We start from the raw sequence: 18,074 nt of genomic DNA, 5'->3' as shown, positions 1-18,074 counted from the left end.
TTGATTATTTGGGGGCGATCCTTATTTGTCTTATCCATTGTAGTATTTCTGTATAAGTTTCAGGAATGGAAAGAAGGTTAATGTTGAACGATGATGTTTTTTACCTTAGAAACAAAAAAAAAACACTTGTTTTTGCGAAGGTGAGTACTCTAACTTCTGAGACAGATCAACTTTTAAGAATCACTGAAAATATCATGCTTAGTTGCACTCATCATGTCGAGCTCCAACATAGAGAACCCAAATAAGTAATAACGCATAAAATATAACACAACTCCTCCCATTTCCATCTTGTTAAGCATGAATAGGTCTTTGCAATACTCAATGCAGTTCACTTAATAAGGTTCCTTCTTGCCTTTCTTATCCGACTGCCTGATTTTTTTTAATAATCTGCAATATGTTGGTATCCTCTTCAACAACATAAACCCAAAATTGATTGTAACAACAACTACTTATATGTGTTTAGTCTTAGTCTTAAAGGCAACTTATGGAAGACAATTATAAGAAATAAGTCATCCATGAGTCAACACCTACTTGAAATTATTCCTCAAATGCAACTGGCAGAAGGAAATTACAAGTAACTAAGTTATTTTGTTCGGAAGTTATCTCGTGGATGGGGTGGATACCATCATTTGTCAGGTGTATAAATACCTAAAGCATCTCCTCTTCAACAACACAAATCCAAAAGTAAATGTGACATCAAATACCTCTATGTGTTAAGTTTTATAGTTAAAGACAACTTATGGAAGACAATTTTAAGAAACTAAGTCATCCATGGTTAAATATCCACTTAAATTACAATTTATGTTAGCACCTCAATGTCGTCATTCCAGTACTGATAAATAATATGCAGCTCTATATATTCTCATGTATTTAACACTTCTCATTTTAATTTAATGAAAAACTACCAGCCGGGAAGAATTAACTCATCTACATCCACAACCCTATTTTTATTTCTGAAGTTATCTTTTTTATTTGCTCACGATATGGAAGTACCCTTCATTGAAATTTTCATATATATCTTGCAGGCCTCTTCTGTGGGTTGACCAAGCTTGCTTATATGTCATAGTTATCCCATACTCTATTTTAATTTTGCAAGAATAAGTGGCTGTAAAATGAATAGTAGGAAAGAGTACAACTCTGTACGTACGGCTAGATAGCAAGCACCAAAGGAATGAATTGAGCAACATGGCAACTGATATAAGGATATATAATTGAAGAAGAAACAGATCCGATTTTGTTGACAGTGACATCATATGCAAATAACGAAATAGATTAATAATATAAGTTGTCTAAGGTTGGATAAAACCATACAAGTATGAAATTATCACTACGAACAACATGGAGCTACTTATTAAACTAAACTTAAAATGGTAAAAGGACGAAGTAACTTAACTAAGCTCAAGGTGGCTAGTTATTATACTAAAGTGTAAATTATAAAAGGACGAAACAACTAAACTTAGCTCAAAAAACAGAAAACAATCAGAAGCAACAATTATCCCTCTACTTCTTCAACTTATTTGTGTGATGAACACTTATTCCTCGTCATTTATGACCAACAATAATCCCTTTACTTCTTGACCTTATTTGTGTCTTGAATGCTTAATTGCTCATCATCTATGATTAGGTTTATTCGTTTTCTACTCTTAGCACCATTAGTTACATGTACTTCATCCTCATAATCTTCCAAGTCAGTCAAGACAACACATCAACAGATACCTGATTGTTCTTCAAAAAGTAAATTTATCAACATATTTATTAACCATGTTAATCCTTAAAATGATTTGAATTATTATATTAAAACATTACATGTAATTACCATATGTTTGGTCCATCCGTTGGTTCCCTGATCTTTGGGTCGGTTTCATTTTTGGATAAGTTCTTCCCTGGAAGAAGAACAATATGAAAAATAAATTACAAAGTAAACGTAATTGTAAATTACAAACTCATAGTCTATATTGCAATACCTTTTCTTCTTTCCTTAGTTTGTATTGTACTTCCAAATTATCATCTGAAATCCAAAGCTTTGATATTGTAAAATTCTCAAGACCTTCTTTCAAATTATAGTGATTTAATCTCAGTTTAAAAACAAATTCTTTCCCGCAAAGGCTTTGGACTTGGACAGGCACATCATTGTTAGTTGTAGTAAGCTTGTTGATGTGAGCTGATGTATCAAGGAGTTTCTCAGCCACCGCATTAAATAAGATAAAAGTAGTGTCTGCGGTCCTATCTGTCACTTTTAGGTGCATCTTGTACCTATGTTTACATAATAAGTTAGATTCATTCACAACATATAGAAACCTAATTCACAGTCCTTCGTAAATGGTTACCTGACCAAAGGAAATTTGCAATCTTTATTGCAATTGTGGCATCGATAAATACTATTTGTTGGTTCAATCTTCTTCGAGCACACATTGCATGAAATGTAGTACCAACCAAAATAGTTATATATTTCTATTACCTTGTTCTTCACTGTAACAATGTATTCCTGCAATTTTAACTAAATATCATGAAATAGTGTAATGATCATGTTTAAATGGTAAACCAATAATATGAGAAGCCTAATATGAAAAGAACCTGTAGTTCAGAGCTCCACTCAGCCTCCAACAACTCCTTAATGTCCATACGGTTCAAAAACATCTCTTCCTCACGAGGAAGACTGTTAACATTAGAGCTTTTTATAATTTGAGCTTCTGTGGACATGGTGGAAAATTTTGGAGCCAAAGATCTTATGTAATCTATATCAAGATTCACATATATTTTGCTTGCATAGGTGGTGGAGAAGCTAACCTCACCTATTATCAATGTATGGGTTAAAAATGAAAGCATGTCATTTCTTCAAAACACTTGAAGTTAAATTGCTAGTAAGTACAACTAAATCGGTAACAATTACCACGAAATTCCTTCACTGTTGTAGAATTCACTATCACTATATATGGGCCAGCATCATTGTTATACAAATTAGGACAAAACTTCTCCCCAAATTCTTCTCATAAGGTAATTAGCCAATCTATGCATAGAAACCATAAATCAATAATCAAATAATTTTATGGTAAGGAGATAACAAAGTAAAACAACTTAAAATGAGATGAGTGACTTACTAATCAGTAAGAATGTGGATATCCCTCTTCTTCCATTTTTAACCAACACTCTCGATATCACCAATTCCATATAAACAACCAACAACATCTACGAAAATTGAAGAGGAAGATTCATATGCAAGTGTTGTATTTGAATAGTTTAGGCAATTATTTAGCATTTACACGTAAATAAACAACCAACCAACCACATCTATGATTATTGAAGATGAAGAATCGTATATAAGACTCGCATTCAAACAGTTTAGGGTATTATTTAATATTTATACACAGCGGAGGTTAGATCATCAATCTGTAATGTGATAGGCACCAGTTAAATTTCAATGCCTAGTTTATCCATAGTCTTTCTTTTTCTTCCTTTTTATACTAAGTGTTTCTCTTGAATATAGCATTTGAAATGATGAAGTTCTTCCTTTTTCAATATTATTAATTTTATTAAGTATGTGATAGAAATTTTAAAATATATATGAAGGTCATGAATGTCATCAAACACAATATCATGAGTTTTTTATTAATAAGTTGTGCAGCTAAGTATACCTTAAAATGTAATAGGTAATACTTTAAATATAAATATAGACCTGATAGGACAATGTTTTTGTTCACCCTTGAGTCAATCACATCTGGATTAATAAATTCAAAACCATTTATTGGAATTTCAACAATATCTTCAGACAAATTCTTGATTGCAGTTGAGGCAAAGAAAATGATTTTCAATGAGTTTTGAACAGGTCTATATCCCCCGATGCTTTCAACAACTATGAAGTTCTTGATGATAAATACAGAACCTTCATTCAACTTGTCTTTGAGCCTGTTAACCTGATTTTTCCTAATTATACCATGCATCAAATTACCCTGATAGCAAAAGTAATTAGTAAGTAATTTGATAATTGAAACTACCCAAAAAATATGATATTTGGTAAATGAATCAATCAGAAATGTACCTTTTCATCGATAAATATCATATCCATACTGATAAGCTCACCATTTTTCTTGAGATTAATGGCGTTCCACATTCTACAAATTCTTACTCTTATTGTAAAATCATCTCTACCAGTAACCAATTATGAAAGAAAAGAAATCGTCATTGTTAAAACTCAATTAAAAGAAATAGAGACAATGTAAATTTGAATATGGGAATGATTCACTACCCATGTATATATACTACAAGAATTAGGGTTATGAAAGGGGAGAGTAAATCAGTAGAGTAATTAGCAGAGCAATTATCACAGATTAATACATAATTTAATACATTTAGAGTTACAAATAAGGAAGAATAAACAATGAGTTTTATGAAAACCTGTCTCTTAGATTCTTGGGAGGTAGAAGGTTGAGAGTAGATATGAGAAGAACGTTCTTGAGAGGGAGAAGCTCAGCAAGAATTGGATACGTTTGGATGTTTTTAAAACGGCTGAATTGAGTCATTATAGTCATGTATATTCAATTGGGTCATTTAATTTGGATAGATAGGACTGGATTTTAATGTAATTAAATATTATTTGTATTTAATAGGTGAAATGTGGCTGGAGCTAATCAATTATATTGTGGGGTAATTTTTATGTGATTTATTTATCTATTATATGGTGGAATAATTACGAATCAATAATGGATACGTAGTTGAGAACTTCCAGAGTAACAAAAGTCATAGAGATTACAAAGTAGTACACATTAATGAGTTTAATCATTTCGAAATTGCATTTATCTAGATTTACCTACCAAAAGTCCTATATGACACATATTGTCGCCAAGAGATTTCAGGTCGAGTATGAGACTCTGTCGTATATTCTAACCTAACTAAGCATGGCTTGTCTGATAAGAAAATGGCCTAAATTATATCTGTCTTTATCAGATTTTCATGAACTACATATGGACTATATTGGAGTCTATCGTATTGCAACTTTTCTTGTTCACAACGTTAAAGATATTTTTTTTCCTCAACCTTAAACCTGAACTGGAAAACAAGGAGAAAGAACTTATTTTCAGAAGACGACAACAAAGCATTCCAAAAGTGCAAATGAAAGAGACTGTTTGTTGTATATGCAAATTAGAACTACTTAGCATTATGGCAAAAGGATCAAATCTTACCAAACCACCACATGGTCACAAGTGTACACAACCCTATATAACCAAACATTTTTTGAATATGTACTCCTTTTTCTTCCTCATCAAAGAACTTTTTATGCAGCAGTATAGATCATTAGGAGAAAACATTATTAACCTCATCATATTGTACAGATACTTAGTATCAACATGTCGAGGTTATGTTTGGATCAAGTTAATTGACCCTATAATTCTCCAGCTTACGTTTTAGATGTGTACATATTCTGAATTTAATTGTATTGGCAACTCTATACTCAAGAAAATTTCATCCTTAAAGTCTATCTACTAAGGAAGTATTATGTGGCACCTAACATTATCCAACACCCATTGTTAGTGACACGATGATAATTTAGAGATTAAGGACCTAATGATTCCTTGGTATCCAAAAAGAGAATCTAAAGAGAGATTAGTTAGGTACAATTGTTGAGAGGAGAATGCAGACACTTTGCAAGTGCATTTGCAAGGTTAGCATATTACTATTTTAGATGCATCCATTTTTTAGATGGCTTCTTAAATTAACCAGCTGATTAATGATATCCATACTGCAAGATCATTGACTAAGAGTCTTCATCTGCACTCGACTTTTAGCTAAGTCTACATCAAGTACTGTCTTTTGAAATATTACGCTATCTAGCCAAAGGATGAGCAATCTAGTTACCAGTATAATGGAAAATGAGTAACACCCACAATCTATCTAAATTATAGTGTCAATCTATATCTATTGATCCTCCCTCCTCCTAGTTTCAGTGATATCTTCTTCTTATTCCTGATTGTAGCTAGGGATCCATTCCTATAATGACTTCCATGTTTCAGGCAAACAACCTTTTTATAATTAAGAGAGCTGGACATAAAGCTTTCATTCAGCTAACATCAAGCTTTAACTTTATAATTAGGTACCAAGTACCAACACGTTATTTTTTCAATTTTCCTCAAATTACATAAGATAAACTAGCAAAGGTAGGAGTAACGTTTGTTTACATCCCACCCTCGCCAGATCTTGCTCGTGGAAAGATACTGGGCATGTTGTTGTTGAGAGTAGCAACAACTGAAATTTTGCTACTATAGCACTAAATCTATCTACCATCACAAAATAATAGAGCACCAATATATGCTGGTAATAGTCCAACATTGTCTTGGCAAACACATCTCTACTTGACTCCTCTCATCTGGTTGAAAGCCTACTTGACCTCCTCCGGTTATCGGTTGGTCCAACGTGTTTTATCAGCTTGGTCTGGTAAACAATCATGCTAGAATTAAAGAGTTAGATACCTAACAATATAAATATAATGTTGGTATGATACATTTCCTAATAATATGCATTTTTTGATATATTATGTTATCGATGAGTTGAATTGATATTTTCTTAGATAAAAAAATGTATATAGAAGTAGAAACCTTCTATTCTTTTTTCTCACTGTCACTTGCTCCAAGTGCATCAGCCAAGTTAAAATTCAAATTGCCTCTCATTGTTCTAGCAGCAAATCCTATATTTCCCTTCTTCATCATTGTTGCAAATTCGCCATAATCTATGCGTCCATCCTGCCAAACAGAAAAATATATTAGCTTGACTTAACTCAGAAATGTGATGCCCATGACGGAGGGCTGGTTGATGAGGTTGGGTCAAAGAGAAGGACAGACAGATTTTAGGATGACAAGCTCCTCAAGAAGGGGTGCATATTAGTTATGACACTTTAGCGACTCACGTTGGAGTGGGAAAGGAAAGTGAAGGGCTTTATAAGGCATAACACAACTTCACATGATACACACATTCTGGACTCAATGAGGGTGAGGTGCACAGGTCAAATATGTGAGGTATTTTGGGCCAAGGCCACCACAACATACATTTGTAGAAGCAAGAAAACTGCTTATTGTATTGGATAATACCTTTCAATCTTATGTGATATGTCATGAGGTATGTAACCTATGTTAGGTTCCAATTTAACATCACCAAGGCCAAATTCTACGCAAGCCTGTTGAAGCTCATCAGTTGTGATATAACCACTGCCATCTTTGTCAAAGTAGGAGAATGCAGCAAGCAGATTCTCCTCTCTCTCCATCTTATTCAAATGTAATGTTGCAGCAATCCCATCTTTGTCAAAGTAGGAGAATGCAGCAAGCAGATTCTCCTCTCTCTCCATCTTATTCAAATGCACTGTTGCAGCAATGAATTCACCGTAGTCAATCGTGCCACTGTTGTCAAAGTCAGCCTGCAAAAACATATCTCGCCGCGTCATTTTGCTACTTATTTTAGAGGGACTAAAATCTTGGACTGTTGTTCCCACTCGCGCTTTAGAATTACTGTATCCTGTAAGCAGGTAGGATCAATAAACAGTACCTAGTGGCTAATGTGTGCAGCCAAATTCTCATGCTTTTATCTGATCATGCACAATCTATGTGCCAAATGGTTTTGTAAAATATAACTGAAATGCATTTTGACAGATCTATAGATATTCTAAAACAAATGAAATTAGCAAGTGCCGCTTTCATCAGAGCCTTGATGTCGGACTCTCCTAGGTCAGATCCAACTCTTTTCAAACCATCTTTCAGTTCCTCATATGTGATTGTACCACTGCTATCTGTGTCGATTATTTTGAACAACTGCTTTAGGCCTCCTATTTATTCCTCCGAAAGCCTTTCTGCTATGACCTGTTTGTATTAAGTGCCACAATTATTAGAAATCAATCTAGTATGCAAAATCCAAGAGTACACAATAAGGGTCTGCACAACAGAAAAAAGTCTATTGAAAACCATCACAATCCACATGCTGAAAATTCAGATTCTGGAGTGAGATTTTTGTTTTGAGACGTTGCTAGAAGCAACATATTTTGGCTGAACTTCTAATTGAGATACAAGTAGTTAAATTCTACATTTAACTAAAAGTCATATTAGTACTTGAGAATTGAGAGCTTTGAACAACCTCCAGACAAGTATATCTTGTATCATAGATACTTTTAACTTTAGTGCGTCTTGCTAGAAAAAGTCCCGGACATAAAGTTAAAATTGGTTCCACATTCAAAACAACAATACTGAAAACATAGCAAATTAGTGTCCTTTGCAAATGAGACATAATATCTTGAGAAGCTTACTTGAAGGACTGCCCAAGAGATTGTTCACCATCTTCAAAGATTTGCTTGAAAGAATCTTTGAAAACAGAATGACCAAAGCTTTCCGCTAGAACAACTAATCCTCCTGTTTTTTCAATAGCTACTTTCATCTCAGCAACCCCAACCTGAAACACAAAATTATTAGTATAAAACCAACCATGACATCATCTGCTGCAAATTCACCTGCAGCATTAATTAGTCTAAATCAACATCTAACTTGACATGAATAACACATCGATGTGCAGTTAATTAAAAGTACACACGATGGAATTGAACACACTAAGAGTCTAAATATCACACACCAAGCATATGATGCTTATATTTTGTAACATTTGCTAAATCAGCTAATAAAAATACACACAAGTCGTAGCTTTTATTACTATTTTATCTATTTAAAAATTTAAACATTTAGATACATTGTATTTCATAAACTTGACCTAATAAAAATGCCTCATTCAGTACAAAACTTGCCCTTCCCGTGCCGAAAGAGAAAAGCATTGTCAGTGCAACAGAACAGAAAGCCACTAACAACAATCCAAGGGAAAATTTCACTCACGTGCCTCTGCCATTACCTTTGGGTAATCAACAACCAGTGGAGAATCAGAAATTGATCAATTCAGCTCCTATTATAGAAGTGCCGGCAAGACGAGAGATCTGAGCAAAAGAAAATAAAAGCACCAAAAATTGACATAGAGGACGCTTACTTTGAAGATCCTAATGAAATTCCTTGCCTTAACTGCAGAGTTCACAAATTGTCATTTCTTCACATGGTTAGTTAAAATGTTTGTGTTTTTGGTACCATAAGCCAACTCTGAAAGGCACTAATAAGCGATTGTTAGCACTCAATTAGAAGTTATACACAAAAGGGACATTTGGGTAAAGTATGGAAGAACTTACCAAACAGTTCATGTTAACACCTCAATGTCGTCATTCCAGTACTGATTATCAATATGCAGCTCTATATATTCTCCTGTTACTATTTTAATTGAAAGATAAACTACAAGCCGGGAAGAATAAACTCATCGACGTCCTGAAATACTCATAACTATTATTCCCTTCTTTTCCTATTGACCATTCAATTATTGAACTATTCATTTTCAACACATCTATTGATCTACAAATCTTAGTCAGATGAAGACACATATTTTTAATTTTTGCTACCAGTCGTTACCACTTTAATTTATTGTCTCAGTTCCCCCAAGAGTTTCTGTGTCATCCTGGCTATGGGCGACATCCAGACATCAGAAGCCATTAGTGAGTTGATTCATTTTGTGAAAGTCATTGATCATTAAGCTCCTGAGGAATGTTAAAAAGGTTAATGTTGAACGATGATATTTTTTTACCTTAGCAACTAAAATAAATAAATCAAAGAAAACACTTGTTTTTGCGAAGGTGAGTACCCTAACTTCTGAGACAGACCAAATTTTTAAGAATCGCTGAAAAATCATGCTTAGTTGCACTCATCATGTGAAGTTCCAGCATAGAGAACCCAAGTTAGTAATAAAGCAAAACTATAACACAACTCCTCCCATTTTCATTCTGTTAATCAAGAATAGGTCTCTGCAATACTCAATGCTTCTTCTCGATTGCACAAGAATATCCAGACAGATGGGAGAAGAACATTCATTTCATGCTAAGAGAATGAGTTGATACCTAAAACATGAAAGAAGGGTACTCCCTAAACCAGCAAACCCTTGGTTTAATCACTTTTGTATGTACAATTATGCACATATTGTTTCGATAACCATGGTATCCGGGTCAGGTTGCACACACCTTGACTAATTTCACATAATATCTCCCAGGCGCCCATCGTCAATAAGTACGAAGTAACTCTGTCCATCTAGATTAGGACAAATGGAAATTCCTCAAGTTATATAGTGTTTGTGTGACCTCCTGGTACTTCATCTACATCATTAATCTTCAAGTATACCTATTTGTTCCAAAACAGAGCACTGTTAGTTGAACAGTTATGAATTTGCATAATAAAATAAAAAGATGGGATGAAATAAGGAAATACCTCATTTCTATTTCATCTTTAAGGGCATATATTTTGAAATACTTCTGTGTAAACGATATAGGATCTTCCATGTCGTCGTCAATACTTAGAATAGTTAATCCTTGTCTTTTGTTACTCGGGATAGTGCTACATATAATTGGCCATGAGTGAATACTTGTTTAGGAAGATATAATCCAACATGGTTAAGAGACAGTCCTTGACTTTTATTAATTGTCATAGCGAAACATGGTGCTAAAGGAAGTTGACGTCTATATAACTTGAATGGCCACTTTGAATCATTAGGAGACATAATAATTCTTGGTATTGTTATTTTCGAGCCAATGTTTTTTCCGGAGATGATATTTGCACTAGTAGATCAGTTACCAAGATGTATGACAATCAATATTATTTCGTTGCATAGTCCTTCACTTTGATTTAGATTCCTCAGAAGCATTACTGGAGTGCCTACTTTTAACTGTACTTCATGATTAGGAATTCCTGGAAATCTTAAGCTATTTAAAAATTCCGTTGGGTACAATAGATCTTCATCATTAGTGTTCACACTTGCTTTACACACATTGTCAGAGCTAAAATATGTTCTTCCTTCACCTTGAATCATTTTCATAATTGTATCATTCAATTCATGGACCATTTCAATTTTAGGAGTAAGTATTGCTCTTTCTTGCAAATATGTTGGGTCATTGTACTTCTGCAAGACGGACGGGTAAACTGCGTCGACGATTGATCCGATTGGATCATTGGATGGCATTATATATATATCAGTAGGCACTTTAATAAGTTCATTGTCAACATCACTATAAAAGGATCCATCCCCAATTTGTAATAACCATTTGTCGAAAGTAGTAACTTCAGCGGCTTCAGAATCAGATGCTCTTCCACAACAAAGTCGCATATTTTGTTTCAGCTCATAAATGTAAAGAATGGCCACAAATATGAGGAGTTGAGTGATGCATCTAAAATATCAGCTCGTGTTCCTTTTGGAATCACCGGTAGTATTTGATGAAAATCACCACCAAATACGATTGTAAGGCCTCCAAATGGTTTGTCTGCGCTTTTTTCATATTTTGATCGGAGGATATCTCGCAAGGTCCTATCTAAGGCTTCAAAAAAAAATTATTTTCCATTGGCGCTTCATCCCAAATGATTAAAGATGTTTTCAAAAGTAGTTCGGCTAACTGGCTTCCTTGTCTTATTTCACAAGTTGATTCTGCACTAATGTCCAAAGGAATATGGAATCGTGAATGTGTTGTCCTGCCATTTGGTAATAACAAAGCGGCTATTCAAGAAGTAGCAACTGAAAGAACTAGTTTTGATTCTGATCTCAGCCTAGAAATTATTGTATTCCATAAAAATGTCTTCCCGGTACAACCATGCCCATTTATAAAAAATAAGTGTCCTTCTTCGTTAGCAACTGATTTTATTACTGCTTCATAAGATATCTTTTGACAATCATTTAAAAGAGCGAATGATTTATCATGTACTTCCTTTAAGAAACGTTTGTCATATTCTAGTTCCTTATTGATTAGGCGATTCCCTGTGTCATTCATCAAAGTAGAATCTGGAAGTGGCATTCCATGTATGTCTTTTAAACTTTTTCCTATCTTCAGAAGTATGGTTTCTATCTCAAATAACGTATATGATTCAAGTTGTTTTTCATTTAACTTTAAATCTTCCAATTGAAATCTCTTTCGTTGTAATGATGTTATATCTTCTGATAAAATTTCATAGTTGCTCCTCCAAAGTTTGGACGAATCAGACACTTGACAGTGAATTAGTATCGTCACAAATAGATTTCTCAACTCATTTCCTGATGCCCAACATGCAGCTTCAGCCAACCAGTCATTCCATTATTTATCATCCTCCAATAATCCCAATGCATAGCATGCCTCCTTATAAGTATCATACCAAACTCCATTAATTGTTCTGATGCTTTCAAAAGAAGTGCTTCCTTTGACAAAATTAAGTAGCATTCTCATGTAAAATCGTTCTCCACTTGCAGGATGTGCGAAGTAAATTCTACCAACTGACTTCCCTTTTTTTCTTCTAGTCCATCTTTTGCATGTTGCGTCCCAGACCCAACGTGTAGGAAAATCTGAATATGTTAGCTCTCGCGCATCCTCATATTCTTTGTTTGCCTCAAACCATTCCGTGAATTTTGTTTTTACTATGTCGGGTCTGTTTAGTATGCTTTCAGGACACCTTTCTTCTTGGAATACTATGGTGTTTTCTCCTTGTAAATGGAATGGCAAACACTCAACTGTTGGCTGTCTATGATGTATGTCAAACGAAAAGATCCTCCAGCAAGCTTCTGTAGCTGATATGAATCTACAATCTAGATATTTTTTGATCTCATCATGTTCTATTGGAGTATCTGAGCATTCAATACCAATTGTTGCTCTATCAGATCCCTTATTGACATATTTAAATAGGTACTTCACTGATCTTGAGTAATTGCACAACTCGACATTTATATGTGCATCAAATTTGACAATCAAATTTCGTTATAAGGGACGACATATCTGTTATCTAAAAAGACATTATTTTTATTGACTTTTGTACCTGTGTTTCTTCTCCTATAAAATGGGAACCCATCTGTATCAAAAGTTGTTTGATTATTGAACTTCTTTGGAAAATGCTTGGTGCATTTTCCTTGCTTTATACATGGGCATCCTGGATTGAGGTCTCCACAAGGTCCATGCATCATGTAGTTCTTTACAGCTTTATAACCATCAGGGTCTACTTCCATATCGGGTATTTCAGCTGTTATCATTGTGTTGATATGATCTATAGATGGACTTTTTAATGTAGGATGCAGGAAGAGTAGTATATGTGCATGAGGTAGTCCTCTTTTCTGAAACTCAATTGTATATAAACCTGCAGAGTTAAAGGTATAATGTGTTTGTTAGGATGCCGGTAAAGTAATCATTTGTTTTTTTAGCAAAATGTAAACGCTTGAATTAATAACTGATGTAATATGTTAGTATGTTGAAGTTTAAACTTACATGCAATTATTTTTCCAAAAGGTTGTTGCTTTTCAGATCTTGCATTAATTGGAATAACTTGATTTGGAACACTCTACATATAATGTCCACCCTGTTATCATCACCAGATTGTTCTATTAAGCGAAGCATTTCGTTTATTTCGGGCCACTTTGGATTGCATGTGAAAGTGAGGAACAAATCTGGATATCCAGCCCACNAATGGGAACCCATCTGTATCAAAAGTTGTTTGATTATTGAACTTCTTTGGAAAATGCTTGGTGCATTTTCCTTGCTTTATACATGGGCATCCTGGATTGAGGTCTCCACAAGGTCCATGCATCATGTAGTTCTTTACAGCTTTATAACCATCAGGGTCAACTTCCATATCGGGTATTTCAGCTGTTATCATTGTGTTGATATGATCTATAGATGGACTTTTTAATGTAGGATGCAAGAAGAGTAGTATATGTGCATGAGGTAGTCCTCTTTTCTTAAACTCAATTGTATATAAACCTGCAGAGTTAAAGGTATAATGTGTTTGTTAGGATGCCGGTAAAGTAATCATTTGTTTTTTTAGCAAAATGTAAACGCTTGAATTAATAACTGATGTATTCTATTAGTATGTTGAAGTTTGAACTTACATGCAATTATTTTTCCAAAAGGTTGTTGCTTTTCCAGATCTTGCATTAATTGGAATAACTTGATTTGGAACACTCTACATATAATGTCCACCCTGTTATCATCACCAGATTGTTCTATAAGCGAAGCATTTCGTTTATTTCGGGCCACTTTGGATTGCATTTGAAAGTGAGGAACAAATCTGGATATCCATCCCACCTCCAAATTGCCATTGCATCTTGATTATTTTGTGCCCGATAGCGAGGTCCTCCAGTGTGAGATGAAGGTAAGATAACTGTTTTTCCTACCAAAGAACAATCTGAATCACCACGAAGAATGACATCCATTAAGCCAGAGTAAAGATCAGCTCTGAGTTTTGGTTGATTATTCCGTATATAACGAAATCTTTCTTCCTCGATTGCCATGTAACCGTCAACAATGTATTGTTGTAATAGTCTACCAGCTAGTAAGAGAGTCTTACCCTCGTTAAGTCTTTGTTGTATTCTAAAGCAATAGAAGTCTCTCATTGTTAATTTTTGTCTCTTGTAAGTCTTGTCGATGAAATCTCCCAAATTTATTCCAACGTTATATCCATCTTCACCATATGGGTGTATTAGTGGATATGTCATAGACATAAAACTTGGGTGTCGATCAGAAATTCTTTGAAGTCCATTTTTCCTAAGCTCTACAATAATATCTCGCTTCAAGTTATCTTCCGTAAGATCACCCACTATTAATCCAGCTACTTCAGAAGTTGTGGGTAAATTATATTGTCGACCATCCGTTGTCCTATTAGATAGAAGACGTAGGCGAAATTCACATTCAGGATGCTCTTTATATCTATCTCTAGCCATTCGAAATGTTTTAACCAATATATTATGCTCGTCCAACATTACTGATAATCCCTGAACAATTTCAGGATCAATGTCTCCTTCAAACAGACAATTCATTTGGTTGTTTATCTCATTTTCAGTATCATATATATATAGTTGAGCAAACTGGGGTCTTTTACCAATTTCAGGAAAAAAAGATCCTATACGATGATAATTCTTGCTACACGTCCTGAAAACGTATGGCCCCTTTAAGTGATTGATAGATCCATCAACTCGGCCACCCATGGATATAAATGCAAACATTGAGTTATAAGCTCTAATATTTTTTCAAAAATTAATACCTAGTTGTCCTGATTCTTTACCCAAAAGATACTTCAGATAAGGTGGTGGTTCCCTCAATAAAGGAAATTATACACGACCTCCTCCCATACAACAAAATGAGAATATCGGTTTTGTTGTTTGTTTTGTTTTTGTTGTTCGTCCTTCATACCATAAAAGAGCTCCACAATATTGGCATGTGTACTTTGGGGGGCCAAAATTCCAAGTTGTTGTGTAATGGCCTGTCAATTTGAACAATTAAATATAAACATAATCATATAGTTAGTTAATGATTTAGTTATTCAGTTTCTCATATGAATAATCAGTAAAATTTTGACATTTAGATAAGATATAAATTGGGATGCATATTACCATACCATTTTGATGAATGGGAACATGTCTGCTTGAAAAGTTTGTCAACTTTGCCAACTTTGTGAATCTGTTAACAAAACGTATTAGCTGTATTATCAGTTTTTTTTTATGGTTCTTGTATTGTTTTTCAATTAAAGCAACTTTTCGCTTCAATCTGGAATACGTCCATCTGCTGTTTTTAAGAGAGACCACTTCCTTATTCACTCGACTACACTCGCCTGTTGATGCATTTGTATTTTCTTTTTGTTTTAGCATCTGTTTGAGGGAAACTAATTCTGGTAGTAGCTGTTGTAGGAGGTTAACTTCCATCAAAATAATGAATGATCCATTGTATTCTTTAATGATAGTAGATAGCAATTCCATTGAACCTGTTATATTTGTTTTGGTAGAATATAATATGTTAGCGGTAGATATTTTTGGCTATATCGAAATTCAGTATATCCGAGTGCTATATATGTGAGAGTACTTGCTGGAATCGTAGCTTATCGGAAATGCAATATGTGTTCTAAATAATGTTATTCAAGTAGAGTAGGAATGAGTATACAAACCACTATAAATCAAAACGCTCACCGAGATGATCTTGAAGAAATTGGATGGGATTGCAATGTGTGAATGTGCTGATGCGTAAAGTTTTCTCAATTATTAAAAAATTAAATAAATGTTGCCCCTTCCTTGAATGTGCACCCTCTTTAATTTGAAGATAAAAATAAATGGATGATCGAATGGTTGTAGATTTTTAGTATGATGAATGAATGTTTGAATGGCTGCAGATTTTGAGTGTGATAAATTTGAATATGAATAGAGGGAAGATATGAGAATTGCCTACTTATTTAATAGGAGTGATTTGTATTGATTTGTGGAGAAAATGTAAATGGATAAGATTGGGAGGATGATTTGGGACTTGGCTGGTCATTTAATAGCATAGATCTACTAAATCATTTGGATGGTAACTGATATTAGCTATAATGTTTCAGCTAATGCATACCTACGAATTTGATATGGAATATCTATGAAATGTATCAGATTTTAGCTCTAATTTGTCCTTTTCATAGGTAGTTAAAGCGAGTTATATATTCAGCTAAACTCGATGAAAACTTGATGCCACCTACAGTGCATCCATTCTTGGTGTGTCGTAATTAGTCCATGTGCTGGATTAAACAGATTGATTGTTTATATAATTTGCAATATGATTTGGAGCTGTAATCATCTATAAATGAATAAAGCTTCTCATTTCACAGAAAACTCCTGGCTTGAAGCTCATTGTAGTATTCTCTTCAAGTTTTCTAAAGCAAGCGCAAAGTATTCTCTTTATCATGATTTATGTATGCTTTTTGGAATCATCAATCACTTATAGTACATGTTTTGGGACAACAAAAAACACCAATGATATGATACAAGTGAAAAAATATAAATATTGACATGGTAATACAAGGGTTAATCAAAATTGATATCAGTAACAATTAATAGGGCGTCAAGCCTCACGTTGTACATAAATAGGTCTTGAAAACATAATAAAGGGAAATCACAATGATATTAAACTACATCTTGAATTTAAAAATTGATAGGCACTTGGATTCTAAATTTTTGTGCCTCTAGCATTGGAAGGATATACATAAGTTAATATGTAGAAAAAGCTCATTTTCTTGGTCCATGGATTTGTTTTCCACTCAAGAAAATGAAGTGCTCTTCTTATCGTCTTTAGCTGCAGATGATGAACGGTCTTGTTAACCTCTTTAGATACTAATGGTGAAAGTCAGAATGATCTTCTTTAGACTTTGTACTACCTGACTCATCTTGTCAATCTTTTGCAGATTTCAACAAACAGGTGTCAGCTAACTTTGCCATCTTCCGAGCTGCACTGATAGAATGCCGATTTTCCAGCCTTGGATACATGAGCATACCGAATTTCTTGCCATCAGCAGGATAACATTTAATCCAATCCAGAAGTTTATGTTCTGGTTTTGGTCTGTTCCTTTCTAGGGACCGTCGATCGGTTAGGATCTCATATAATACAACACCAAAACTCCAAACATCACTCTTAGTTGTGAGATGTTCTGTTTATATGTAATCAGGTGCTGCATACCCCCATGTCCCCACAACCTGGTCACAAAAGTGTTTCTTATTGATCACCAAAGACTTCAATGATAGAACTTGCAATAGGTCTTCATTAGCTACCTCTGACATGTCAGCAGACAACAGATCTTCTCGTTGTTAAGCAAAGTTTCGGTGACACAAGTTCTAAGGCGTGCAGTGTTCAATCCAAAATAACTGATGGTCAATCCAATAATGTCATCAATTTCAAAAAGATGGCATTTCCACAAAATAACATTATGAATGCATCATCTGGAGGAAATTAAAATTATCAATTGATCAAAGAAATAGTTACTACAATAATAGCCAACTAACTACGACCATGCCTGATCAATCGCCATTCACATCATCAAATTCAATCTTTTGGAACACACGTGCTGAAGATCAAGAGTATTTGTTTAGTCATTGAAACTGGGATGAGCTCAAATTTGTCGTTGATAGCCATTGATCCTCGTAGTCTCTTTGGATTTAAATAAGCTGCCCTGGAAGCAAAACAGACTTGTGACTTGCCTTTATAGGATCACTCTTGGTATATATATATATATATA

The 18,074-nt window shown here is 34.3% G+C and overlaps 2 protein-coding genes across 2 annotated transcripts in view; both read right to left on the bottom strand.

Annotated features, from left to right (window-relative positions):
• The window catches only part of LOC107003768, a 9,686-nt gene extending 5,578 nt beyond the window's left edge, over window positions 1-4,108 (bottom strand). Inside the window, exons 1-6 of the mRNA XM_015202052.1 lie at window positions 4,037-4,108; window positions 3,674-3,947; window positions 2,575-2,792; window positions 2,328-2,485; window positions 1,965-2,253; window positions 1,817-1,883 (exon numbers count right to left, since the gene is read on the bottom strand). Of these exons, the coding sequence (XP_015057538.1) occupies window positions 1,817-1,883; window positions 1,965-2,253; window positions 2,328-2,485; window positions 2,575-2,792; window positions 3,674-3,947; window positions 4,037-4,108 (1,078 nt within the window). The remainder of the gene's footprint in view (window positions 1-1,816; window positions 1,884-1,964; window positions 2,254-2,327; window positions 2,486-2,574; window positions 2,793-3,673; window positions 3,948-4,036) is intronic.
• Window positions 4,109-12,160: 8,052 nt separating this feature from the next.
• LOC107003767 lies at window positions 12,161-13,703 on the bottom strand. Its single transcript, XM_015202051.1, has 4 exons — window positions 13,512-13,703; window positions 13,316-13,388; window positions 12,873-13,187; window positions 12,161-12,684 (listed from the first exon to the last, which is right to left on the bottom strand). The coding sequence occupies exons 1-4, from the start codon at window positions 13,701-13,703 to the stop codon at window positions 12,161-12,163; spliced, it is 1,104 nt and encodes a 367-aa protein (XP_015057537.1).
• Window positions 13,704-18,074: the final 4,371 nt, after the last annotated feature.

The sequence above is a fragment of the Solanum pennellii genome, chromosome 11, assembly GCF_001406875.1.
Source record: "Solanum pennellii chromosome 11, SPENNV200".
Taxonomy (NCBI): Eukaryota; Viridiplantae; Streptophyta; class Magnoliopsida; order Solanales; family Solanaceae; genus Solanum; species Solanum pennellii.
The sequence above is the reverse complement of the archived record's forward strand: the minus strand, read 5'-3'. Positions and strand labels throughout refer to the sequence as shown.